Genomic DNA, 13663 nt, shown 5'->3' on the forward strand with positions numbered 1-13663 from the left:
TCTGGAGCAGCAGTACATGGCAGTCAATCCGTTTCCATCTCCAGCTTAATTTTCACCCCCTTCCTGCCAGGCCAGTTTTCAGTGCTGTCACACTTTGAAAATTGCTCGGTGCAATTTGCACCCAAATGAAATTGTTTTAATATTTATAGTTTGCGTTTCCCTTTGATGATATTTAATTACCACTGGGTTTTTTATTTATTTTTTGCTATATCAATGAAAAAATACTGAACATTTTTAGTTTCTAAAATTTTGCATATAAATCTTTCTTTAAAAATGTAGGCCAAAATATATTCTGCTATATCTCTTTGGTAAAAATAACCCAAATCAGTGTATATTATTTAGTTTGTGTGAATATTTTGAGTCTACAAACTATGGTATATGTATATTTGAAAATTCCTTATATACGGCCTAACTAATTTATTAAGACCCTAAAATGCCAGGACAGTACAAATACCCCAAATAACCCCTTTTTGGAAAGTAGACACCCCAGGGTATTTAGTAGCATTGAGCGTTTTTTTATAGTTGTGACTTTTGTCAAATTTTGGGGGAAAATTACGAAATTTTATATTTTTTACATACTGTCAACAGCGCAGTACAGTGTCACTATATGACTGTTGTGGCGGTAATCCGTGATGAACACTGTATAAGCAATACTTTTTTACATTGGCACATGAATGGATGCCATTCACATTGTGTACAATTTTGGTAGCTGTGATTGGTCACAGCTATCATGTAGTACAGGTCCATTGGGATAGGCCCTGTACTGTGTGAACTCTATAGGCCCATCACAGAGTTACAATAGTACACAATGGCTATGAATGTCGCGCCATTGTTTGTTAACAACTGACATGTGATCGCTATGATTATTCACAGCCGCTTTAAAGTAAAAAAAAAAAGATAATTTGTTACCGTGCACAGCTGCTTCAGTTTTAATAGATCCTCCTAAATGTGTTCAAGTTACAGTAGCAATGTGGATTCTGTTTATAAAAGAATTTCAAATAGAGAGAAAAAAACATTCTAGATCTTATTTCTTTAGTAATAGCTGCAGAAAATACACAGCTTAGCGTGGAGACTGGGTTTTTAGTGGTTTTATAAAAGTAAATCGCAGTGTGGTCGCTGTGACTTTATGCGCTTTCATCTCACAACAGCAAAGATTACATTTAGATAAGGACTGTATATTTAAAGCACACTCATCAAAGATTGTCTGGAAAAATCCAGAGCTTTATCACTTCCATGCAGTCAGTTTCCCACACTAGGTGCATACAATATGTACTGAGAATGCAGCCCATGTTAATTCCTTTAGATCTAATTCTAATATGAGAGTACTTGCAGGCTTATTCTGTAAGGTAATGAGTTATCACAATGTATAGTAGTAGCTCATAGCAACTCGTCGGCATTATTTCTTGTTTTTTTTAAACATGACTTAGACTTTGTTTCTTTGGGGACTGGGAAGTTGCACATTGCTGGGCTCCTTTCTGAATAAGCCAAATACAGTATCCTTGGCATTTTTGCCTATGTATTGTTCTTCTTTGGAAATAACTCCATGTTTTCAAAGACAGCAAGGCTAACTATCTTCTCCAGTGATTGCAGTATGTGGTTTAACAAATCTGTATGTTAAAGCCTCGCTATGCATATTCAGCGACAGCAGATCGTGTCTCCCAGATAGTAGTGTCTTGTCCGTTTCCATAACAACAATGACTTGAAGATGCTTATAAAAATGGAGACACAAAGCAGAAAATAGAAACGTCTCTGCTCTCACCACAGAAGCAAAGCTACTTCATTACCACTTCAAATATTGCTGTATAAGACAACATTTGACAAAAGGGGCCCTTGTTTCTCCAATACCACCTTATACATTGTAATTGAAGACCTGTTCTAATTTGGTGACAAAATATTAATGCCCATGTAAAGGAGATTATTTGTTGTATATCATTTTATGTGACCACTGAAAACAAACTGATGCTAGAAATAAAACCCTTTGATTCCAAATCCCCCCCCCCCCCCAAAAAAAAATCATAAAATCCTTCAACCTTTAAGAAGCCTCAGGTAAACAGTTGCCTAATTGGCCAAGGGCATCACTAGGCAGGGAGGAGGACATAAGGTCTCCTCTCTGGGGGATAGAAGACTACCTATTTACAGTCCATCAGCGGTAGGGTCCTCTGAGCATCCAGAATACGGAAGAGTCATTTGATTCACAGACTGCATTATGAGAGAGCAGTAGATCCAAAACATTTTGTAGTAGTGAGGCAGAAAGAGTTTGCATGTGGCTAAATATTGCTTACCCCATTAAATATATTACAAATTATTTACAGGAAAAGGGTTTTTAAACACAGTTAAATATATTAAGATTATTAAGTTGGTTTATTTTATATATTTAAAAACACTGAAAAGGCTGATTTGTAAAGTATGATTAGAAATATGCTGTCGGCTTTCAGAAATAGGTTTATGCTGGTGTAAGTATCCCTTTAGGACAGAATCATTTTTAAGATGTAGCAGTTGATTTTGTGCCATACACTTTCCTACCATGGTTTGTGGTATAAACCAAATGGTCCGTCAGTGTAGGAACGTGTCAGCTTGCCAGCTATTTTTCTTGGCAACATTTAGTTGCCATGCTCCAAACCTTTATGCACCTATCCAACAAACCTCTTTTCCTTGGAACAGTTTGTGGCCTTTATTTTTATAAACTTTTTGGGCAAATTTCGTACTGTAATCTCATCACTGTAAATTCATGAAACAGATCCTATAATCGTAAAAACCAATTGCACAAGTGAAAGCCATTGTCCTTTGGGTTCTTTGCTGAAGGTTGTTATGAATAACATTTTTTGGTCTGCCTAATAGTTGTAAAATGCACAATACTAAAACCTACTGTGCTTGTTCACATGAAAAAGGACAGTGGAATGTGGGCACACTAGTTTCTTTTTTAACTGAGCACATACAAGCAATATAAAATAAAAATGTTCATGCATTTAAAATGTGGCACCTGTACACTTTTACACTAGTACCCCTTTTTTATCCTTCGAGGGACACATGAATTCTTAGACTGTCAGGAGCATGCTGCCACCTGTGGGAGAAATGGCCACTGGTAACAAAAAAGGTTGGCTAGCATAAGAGAATCCCAACCATTGCCAGCATGCCTCCATTTTTTGCTAGTGTCCTCAGGAGATTTTGATACATTTTTTCAGCTTTACTTTTTTAATTTGGAAGGTTTTTCTACAGCTGTTGGTAGATTAATGCTGGATATGTGAAATCCTAGAAGTCTCTTCAGTCAATCTGTGAGTGTGGGTTTTTTCAGTTTAATACTAGTGTTCTCTCTACAACAGCCCTGAGTTTCTGTAGGGTGCGTAAGTCAACTATGGCTACTGATAGATTCAGTGCTAGTTTCCTATGTGATTCAGTGTGATGCGATTTTCAGCCCTTTCATTTGAATGGGCTGAAATCACTCTGGATCACACCAAAAGTAGTGCATGCGCTACTTTTAAAAATGCGCTGCGCTACCAGGCGATCTGGTGCAGATAGATGCAATGCGTCCTGCGATCTGCATTTGGCGTGTTGTTAAAATTACATTGACATTTGCAGCAAATCGCACACCCAGTGCATATTGAACCCGGTGCAGGAAATGCACACGGAACATGGATTTCCCTCACCACATTGTTGTGAATGGGCCCATCCGGCCGTAATATGGAATTGCTGAAAAGCTCTCCAATTATCTATGCTGCATAGGTTCCCAGTTCATTTTCTATACTGTTGTTCTCTCTGTGACCGTCCTGCAGTCGGTAGTGACTACTGACTGCGTTTCTGCTCACGCAAGAGTCCTCTATTAAGGTCAGAACAGGATGTCTGGGGATTCCCTATGAAGTAGTTGGTCTAGAGCTGAGGCAGTTTTCCTGTCTCTACAAGTCTATGAATTCCTAGCAAGTACTGAGGCATATGATGTTTGCTACTTTAGCCAAGTGTAGCTAACTGAGTCCTAAAATTTTAAAATTGTCTTTTTTAATTTGATGCTTGCATTATGTACTGTGCATGTTTGCCATTTGGGGGGACCCTTCTCTTTATTTTCTTTTATAGGCAATACAGGGGAAACGTTTTACATTCCTGCCCCCTTTCTTCTTCAGTAGCTGCAATGAAGATGCAGATTTATAGGGCCTCTCAGAATGCTCCTTTGGTGTTTTTTTTTTGCCTGGAAACGCTCCTCTTCGAATACTCCCGTAAATGTCTTTGTATGCATGTTCACGCTTTAACGGGCTAAAAAAAAACCTGGACACTTATACAAGCAGTGTTTTAAACTCCATGTGCATGAGATGGGAGGACTCACACATGCAGATAAGGATTTTTAGTTCTTTTACCTCTTATGCTGGGTTCAGGGGTATCATGTGCTCCTACTGCTTCCTCATTGCCTCCTGTGTACACTTAAACAACAAAGGTGGGAAAGTGAAATTGTTGCACTTGGAGATGGCAGTCTGAGATCTTTTAGCCCTCAGATTTGTCAGGGGCCCACACTGGTGTTTTAGTCAGCTAATTGTTCTACACAGCGCTGTTTCCAAGCTGTGCCTGTTATGGGGTGAAAGTTTCAATTCCACTGTATTGGACAGGTGGCTGTCCAAGGGAGCTGGTTGTGTTGGTGCTCTAGGAGTCTTGAGTAAGTGGCTTTTGGCTAATGCAGATTTTGCCACACAGACCTCTGTCCGTTTAGTACTTCTGGTGTTTGACTTTCGGATATACAAGAGCTACCTTCACTTCCAAATCTTGCATCTCTGATGCTTGGGTTTAGGAAATGGGTTACAAGAACTACTAATTGAAGTTCCACTCCTACCTTCTCAGTTTTCCTATTCTGTCCTTTTTTTTGTCAGCGCACACTTTTTAGCAGATCTCATTCAAGCGATCTCTGGACTTCCTTGCCTAGGTGTCATTGCACGATTTTCTCAGTTTCTAGATCTCCAGTTCTGGGGTCATCTGAATCTTTCCTTTGCATGAGATCATGGAATTGTAGCACTCCCATTTTGCCCAGTTTCATTCTAGACTATTGCAATGCAACATTTTGTTGTTGTGGGACAAGTTAATCAGGCCCCTGCACAGACTGTTTACTTTGCCACTGAGGACCAGGTTGCCCTTGGTCTGGATCAGAAAATCCAGCACTAGTTTCAGGGAAGTCTTTCTAGCCCATCTTATGGAAGACCCACATGATTAATGCCAGACTGTCCAGCTGGGAAAAATTCCTGCATACCCTGCCAGTGCAAGGAAATTGGTTGAATTAACCAGCTAGTCCATTTATATCCCAAGGATGGACAATTGACAGGTAGGCTTTTTCAGCTGAAAGTGCCTGGACCCATGGGAGTGGTCCATACACTTATGCCGCGTACACACTATCGGTTTGTCTGATGAAAACCGTCTGTTGCACCGTTTTTATCAGACTAAACCGATCGTGTGTGGGCCTCATCGGTTAAAAAATTAGGAACTTGTATTAAAATTATCTGATGGATAAAAAACCTATAGAAAAAAACCATCGTCTGTAGGCACTTCCATCGGTTAAAAATCCATACATGCTCAGAATCAAGTAGACACATGCTTGGAAGCATTGAACTGCATTTGTTTCAGCACGTCGTGTTTTATGTCACCGCATTCTGACACGATCGTTTTTTTAACTGATGGTGTGTAGGCACAACTGATCATCAGTCAGCTTCATTGGATAACTGATGGAAAAATCCATGAGACCGTTTTCATCGGATGGACCAATTGTGTGTACAGGGCATTGGAGGTGTTCCAGGTCTTGTGTTGCTGGCAGGGATGCCAGTTGTGGACTCCCTAATTTCCATATTCAACAAAAAACTGGACAGGTTTGTTTAAATGTACATAGATCTTCCAGTAGAAACAGTGGATACTCTGGGGGCTTTGTGTGATTAGTACACCCTGATCTATGTATGCCTGTCTCCCCAAAATGTCCTCGTCTGCTTCATAGGATCAAGATGGAGGGGATTCCATCTACAATCCTCATATCATCAAACTGGTCCAGAGAAATTTGTTACACCAACTTGGTAAAAATTCAGGAGGATGTTTTATGGGCTCTTGTAAATCATCAGAATCTTATGTCTCAGGGACCAATTTACCATCCTGCTTCGTGATTGCTGGTTTCATGAGATGGACATATCTGAATCAGTAATTCTTACAATGCTAAAAAAAAAAATAGGAAGGCCACTTCTGTCGTCGGATGTGGAAGGCATGCTTCACTTGGTGTCTCTGGGCTTCCACTCTAGGAGTTTTTCCATGGGTAGAATCCTCTCCTTCCAACAGTTGGGTCCAGTTTAATGTTTGACTTTTAGCACTATCAAGGGCCAGGTTTCTGTCCTGTCTTTTTTTTTGATTTAAAGACCATTGACTCTCAAGAAACATCCCCTGACAGTCAGGAGGAAGTGGGAGGTGGATGTAGGTCCCTTGGACGAGGAGCAGTGGGAGGAGGCCCTGCAGTCGGTTACCGTTTGTTCCCCGAATGTGACACAACGCCTGACGCAACTATATACACTCCTAAGAGTATACTATACGCCCCACAGATTGCATGTTATGGGATTGCGGCCCATACCGACATGTGCAAGATGTAAAAGGGACCATGGGGATTTGATACACATGCTTTGGCGCTGCCCCAAGTTGCACATTTATTGGAAGGGGTGACAGACACACTAAACACAGTATTCCAGGTTTCGATCCCGTTAGATCCTAAGCAGTGTCTCCTGAATCATTTAGATGAGCTGGAATGGGAACCCCATACTAGAGAGGCCATCACCAGGGCCCTTTTTATGGCCAGGAAACTGATTATGCTGCATTGGATATCTGAGGTACCCCCCACGGTCAGGGAGTGGATCACTGCACTTGGTAATGCGTTGAGGATGGAGAAGGTTATATACCAACATAGGGGCTGCTCTGGAAAATTTGAAAGGTTATGGGACTTGTGGTTGGGAACGCCGGGGCTAGCCCCGAACGACCTAGTCATGGACAGACTCTTGGGTTAGCAGGACAGGGGGTGGTGCAGGGGTTGGATGCGGTTTATATGTCCTTTCAGTATGTTGTTTTTTTTGTTTACATGTACTACTGTTCTGTATATGGCCATGTATGGGTCTGCTATATTGGATATGATTGCGGTACTTTGGACTGTATGTGTCAAATTTTTGATCAATTGTTTTTCTTGGTAAAAAAAAAGACCATTGACCTCGCACCCCTTGATTAAATCCTTTGTACAAAAAATATACCAATATAGGTCCCCCTGTTTTTTATTCTGTGACATTATGGTATGTGGATCTTGTTCTCAATTTGCTTCAGAAACCACTGGTTAAACAACCTATTAGAGGTTTTTCTTTCTTCTCACCCACAAGGGAGTATTTCCAGTAGCCATCACTTCCCCAAGGTGGACTTATGACCATATCCGCTCTCTGGTTTTGCATAGGGACAGGTTGGTGTTGAGGCCAAGGACTTCTTTCTGGTCTGAGGTAGTTCTGCCTTTCACCTCATCCACAACATTTTTTGCCCATCCCACTACCTGGCTTCAGTTCACCAAAATAAAGTTTTTGTTTTTTTCCTAAATCTATTAGCCTTGTTGCTATGTTGCACAATCCCCAGTTGAGCTGGTTGTGGATAGCCACAGTCTCAGAATTTCTGTGTCCCTCAATGGATGAGAAAGAAATTGTGATTTTTGCACTCACTGTACAAAACTTTTCTTGGAGTCCATTGAGGGACAGAGATCCTATCACTTTGTGTTTCGTAATCATGCTCTCAGTATTACTTTGATAAGAAACGGTGACATGGTTGTAGTGGGTGAAGTTATGCTGTGCTAGACATTTGTGCTTTTTTCTTTTTTTTTTTGCCATTGTCCACTTCTCCTGCAGTATAACCCAGAAAGTCATAACATTTCTGTCTCCCTCAATGAATACCAAAAAAGGATTTTATGGTGAATATGAAAAAAAATTGAGGTGTTAACATTATTATCTTAAAGGGGTAACCACAATTTTTGGCTCTTGAATGATGTAGTTCTTTTAACTGGGTTGGTCTACTAACAACCCTTTTAGTTTTGCACAGTTGGAGTTCTATTTCACCTGCTGCTGCAGCCACAAGTACTTTCCCCCTCTAAGCTACATTCTGTATTTTATTTGATGTGACTGAGAATGCAACAGAAGGTGTGACAGTAAGTGCTTGGGGACAGCAGAGATGAGAATGGTTGCGAGATTCTACATATCTGTCCAGGAGAGCTCATTCATTCTGCTGCAATTACCTGGCAAAACAGCACAGTTTATATTAATGATGCTATTGACCATTTACAAAAATAGTAGTACCTGTATTTAAATTCTGATTAGAAAAGGGGGTTTGGGAATTTGTGGGACTTTATATGAGGAAATGACGTAGTCAATAACTCCACCCCTATGTTAATGGAGAAGTAGCGAAGTGGTAGGACTTTACATGAAGTACGAAGGGGAAAGGATTAATGATGGAATATTGTAATAAGCACATCTATGATATATATTACCGTATATTCTATGACACATTTTAACATATTAACTGTATTATATTCCATATTCAATACACTCACTTCTATACCTCTAAAGTTACTCTATTCACAAACATTAAAGAGGGATGGAAGCATGTACAAAATAAAAACTTTATTAGACATTGATGGATACACAATTCTTAATTACTCCATGGGAACGTAACACATAATGAAGGCGCCTAAAAGGGGAAGTTCTGCTCTTCCTAGTCATTGTAGCCAGCTGCCCACAGTTAACATGCCAGGGACCAGTAAAGAAATTGTCCCAGGTGAGAATAGTGCTGGTTCCTTAGACAGGTGAGTGTTTAATAAAAAATCAGCAGCTACAGTTTTTATAGTTGCTGATTTAAAATTTTTAAAGAAATGACTGACGAACCGCTTTTAAATTCCATACATCAGATACACTGCATTTCACTATCTGTAATTTTTTTTATACTGGGGCTAAGAATTTGTTTTTCTGCGCTTCTATATGTTTCTGTTTGTGGTTTTACTTTGAATGTTTGCTTGTTATCCTGCTCTCAGCTGGGATTGACTCTCCCACTCGTTTGCCTCACTAACGTGGTCTACCGTTGTCTGTTCTTTTTATTACCATGCCCCTTTCCTTCTATATCTATCTGCTTCTTTTTATCTATTTCTATTCTTACTCTTCTCCCTCCTCTGGTCTGTTTAGAAAAGGAAGTCAAGTTCCAGTGTGCATTTAATGGTGAGCACCTCTTCTCAGCTGCTGTGCATCACTACATGGCTCACCTTCTCATAATTCCATGCATGTCCTGCTTGAGTTCATCACCATCTACTGCATGCACTGGCAGACATCTGAGAACATGTGACCGTGAGAACCTGGTCCAAGTCTTTGCTCCGTAGTCTGTATTTCGTGTTCATTTCATTCTCCAGTGATTCCAAAAGCAGGCTACAGAAACCTTGCTAATATAAAATAGTTACATTTTCTAAAGTTTGTTAGTGTTGGTAGGGGTTGAAAATATAATTTATGCCCAATATCTAAAGTGCATTTCTATAATAAATAGTTTTCTGACACTTGAAACATTGAGATGTTAGCTAAAGAATGAACAGGGTTTTTTTTATGTCCTTTCATGCTCCTAATAGCTTATTAAAAAAAAGTGAAAAACATTTATAAAAATACAATAAGAAAATGCCATTCTAGTATATGAGCATTCTCATACCCATTGTATAGTGCCCACAATGTTGTATTTTCTTTAAAGCCGTACTTTAGGAAACTACGGCAGCATGGCCACTAGATGGAGCTGACAGTCAAAATAAATGTATTTCAGGGAATTTTTGTCATGGCTGTGTGAATGCTCAGAATCTACACAGCATTTTTATTTTTATTTTTTATCATTTTTATTTTGTAATCAATAGATTCCTTAGTGTCATGTAAAGTCAATCTTTAAAAACGAAACAAAAGCGCATGGTTTTGCCCCGGGCAACCATATTCTTTGTGCTTGACTGTATATACAAACGTGAGAATTAGAATCTGTTAAGTATCTATCAGCAGGCCAGTTTTCTAGTTTCTACAAATAAGTCTCCAATCAAACATATGTAATTTCTGTCAATTTATTAACCTCTATTCTTGACCTCTATTACATTTTGTATGGGGTTTCATTTCACAGTTCCAAAGTATGCAGAGAGGAGGTACATTGTTAAAACACACAGCTGTGCAGTATAAATGTGCTGGAAGTTTTTTTTTTTTTTTCTCAAAGCAGCATTTTTAGTTGGGCCATTAAGCTGTGTTTTAAATTGCCCCCCTAAGTGTCTAATACTGTTACCTGCAGTGCTGGGTCTCGGGTACTAGGGAAACTATTTACATGGCATTTGTGCTTTCTACCCATGACTCCACCACTTTCACTTGTTTCCTTCCACAGCTCAAACATACATGGATCAGCCATAACTGTATGACCACTGACAGGTAAAGTACATAACACTGATTTTTTTTTTAGTTGCATTAGCATCTGGAAGTTGTGGGATATATTGGGCAACAAGTGTTTTGTTGTCCCTGAAGTTGATGTGTTGAAAGAAGAAAAAATTGGGCATCACACATCATCATTCTTTTACGTCATGCGAATGGCTAAGTGTGTGTGCCTTGCTTACCTTGGGAATAGATGGCACCAAGATGCAGTATTCAAAGAAGGCAAGCTGACCGAGGCAGTGTGATGCTTTAGGCATTGTTCTGCTGGCAAACCTTGGGTCCTGCCCTTCATGTGATGCCAATCATTCATGTGACACCTAGCCCCTACCTAAACATTGTTGATGACTTTGTACACCCCTTCATGGAAACAATATTCCCTCATTGCAGTAGCATTGTTCTGTAGGATAATGCACCCTGCTACACTTGAATGGTTTGAGTGGTTTGAGGTACACGGACGAGTTTGAGATGTTGACTTGGCCTACCAATTCTTCAGATCTCAATACAATTGAACATCTCTGGGATGTGCTTGGACAAACCAGACCTGTCCATGAAGGCCCCCCCTTCCAATTTACAGGGCTTAATGGATCTGCTCCTGACGCCACATACCACAGCATACTTTCAAGGGTCTAGTGGCATCCATACCTCGACAGGTCAAGGCTGTTTTGGGAGCAAAGTTGGGACCTACTTAGTATTAGGTTGGTGCTCATTAAGTTACGGCTGATTGGTGTATACTTGTAGGTTATCAGATTTTTGACAAAATTGGCCCTAGATTGTATGTTGTGCTTGTCTGTCTGGTAGGGACATTAAATTGTAAGCTTCCTCTGGGCAAGAAATTGTGTCATTAGTAACACATAAAGCACTCTGACACGTGAATGCTATATCAATACTGGACAAGGGAACAAAATATATATTTTTGAATTTTAAATTTGTGCTTGGAAATATTTGCAGAGATTCAGCTCTCTGCTTTTTAGAAATTACACCTGTGAGACTAAAGCCCTGTACACACAATCGGTCCATCCGATGAAAACGGTCTGATGGACCGTTTTTCATCGGTTAACCGATGAAGCTGACTGATGGTCAGTCGTGTGTACACACCATTGGTTAAAAAAACGATCGTGTCAGAACGCGGTGACGTAAAACACAACGACGTGCTGAAAAAAACGAAGTTCAATGCTTCCAAGCATGTGTCGACTTGATTCTGAGCATGCATGGATTTTTTTAAATTTAAAACAAGATTTGCTTTTTTTTAACTTATGGATAAATAACCGATGGGGCCCACACACGATCAGTTTGGTCCGATGAAAACGTTCCATCAGACCGTTCTTATCGGTTTGACCGATCGTGTGTACGCGGCATTAGTGTATACCACGGGATACATTTGACCCTACCTTACCCTTATGTCAGGTGTATTCTAGAGAGTGTACAACCATCTACAGTGCAAGCTGATTTTGACAGAAATCTGCACATGACCATTTAGTACACACATGGTACTAAATACAGTACATATGTGTACTTTATTAAACTGGACAGTGCAAATAGCGAGGATAAAATCCAAAATGTGGTAACTCATAACAGCCAATCTGCTTTAAGTTTCGTATGATCAAATGAGGTGTTTTATGTTTGGTCAGTATGAGTTACACTTTTCACAATTCACTGTTGTAGAAATTTCAGTACAAAAATACCTTTTGCATTAGAGTTACAAAAAAAATGTTGTGGAATTTAGGTTAAAAAGACATTTCCACTGGAATGTTTTAAAAAAAGAAGAAGAAATTTCCAATGAATTTCAGCCTCAAAAACTCTTATAGTTTTGGTTCAGATGAAGACAAAACAAATGACCCATGGAAACTATGCCACCTTTTGTGTCCAAGATGGAAAAAAAAATAATTTTTATAACACCTACTCATTGTGATTATCACTGTATAAGCAATCCGTAACACTGTTCAAAGGTTTCATTTACAAAACCTTAGTTTACTATTAAGATCACATGATACCAGGGTCGGGAACAATGCCTGGCTACCGTGATCGGTAACCTACTGTGTCCAGTGGGGTTGCCCTACCCAATGCATTTCACCTGTAAAAGCAGTGGGATTCCCCCCAAAATCATTAGAGGCTGTTCCTGAAAATGTCCAGCAGATAAAACGTGCAGAGCTGCACCTGTACCTTTTAATGTTATGTCCGCCATCTTGGAAGGATCTGGTGACGAAGGCTCTTGTATTGCTACCTAATGTAACTGCACACTTTGGGATAACTTGTTCTTTGGGATAGCTTGTTGGGATCTTTCCTGTTTTTTTTTCTGTTGTTTTGTGGAGGTTGCTGGCAACTGTTAATAAGTGGTAAAATCGAGGGAGAAAATACAGATCCTGGATAGCTGCAATTAATACAGAAACACGCATTGGGACCCTCTTATTGAGCAAGGGGTCACATAATCTCTTTAGTGTGGTTTCTCTAGGGGAGATTGGCAAGTGGTTGGTCACCAATGTTGAAGTGTGTATTTGGCACACTAAGGGTGGATCACAAGGCACTTGTAGTGTATTCACAATTCAGAATGGCGCACTTTACAAATGAACTGTTTATAAGCACTATATATCAGTTACACTTTGAGAACACGTTATTTAATTGGTATCTGTGCACAGAAGGCCTTGTGTATACGTTATATTATTGTGATTTTATTGAGCATATAGTTTAATAGTGAATTTAGTGTGTGCTTTTTTTATAAGCACATTGTTGAGGTCTGAATTTTTAAGATTGTTGTAGTGCGTTTTTAACTTGTGAGAAAACGTTTCATATTTATTTAATTGGTATAGGTCTTACACCGTTGCACCTTCTTTTATGTCCAAAATTGAGTAGGCCCCCATTTTTCTGCCAAAACAGCCCTGACCCATTGAGGCATGTACTCCACTAGACCTCCGAACGTATGCTGTGGTGTATAGCACCATGTTGTCAGTAAGCAGATCCTTTAGACCTCTTCTGGCTTGCCTTATTCCCTTAGTGCATCCTGGTGCCATCTCTTCCCCAGGTAAGCGATCCACACACACCTGACCACCTACGTGATATAAAAGAAAACATGGTTTATAAGACCAGGCCACCTCCTTGCATTGCTCCCGTGGTCCCGTTCTGATGCTTACATGCTCATTGTAGGCACTTTTGGATGTGAACATGGATCATCATGGGCACCCTAACTGGTTTACCGCTATGCAGCCACAACAAACTATGATACACTG

At 39.8% G+C, this 13663-nt stretch overlaps 1 protein-coding gene across 24 annotated transcripts in view; it reads left to right on the forward strand.

Annotated features, from left to right (window-relative positions):
* The window catches only part of CAMK2G (calcium/calmodulin dependent protein kinase II gamma), a 322552-nt gene that overhangs the window by 268406 nt on the left and 40483 nt on the right, over window positions 1–13663 (forward strand). For 12 of the 24 annotated variants that reach the window (XM_040320435.1, XM_040320410.1, XM_040320413.1 and 9 more), the window contains one exon: window positions 9192–9224. The exons of the other annotated variants lie outside the window; for them this stretch is intronic. In XM_040320435.1, the coding sequence (XP_040176369.1) occupies window positions 9192–9224 (33 nt within the window). The remainder of the gene's footprint in view (window positions 1–9191; window positions 9225–13663) is intronic. 24 annotated transcript variants of the gene reach the window in all.

Source organism: Rana temporaria, chromosome 8, assembly GCF_905171775.1.
Source record: "Rana temporaria chromosome 8, aRanTem1.1, whole genome shotgun sequence".
Lineage (NCBI taxonomy): Eukaryota > Metazoa > Chordata > Amphibia > Anura > Ranidae > Rana > Rana temporaria.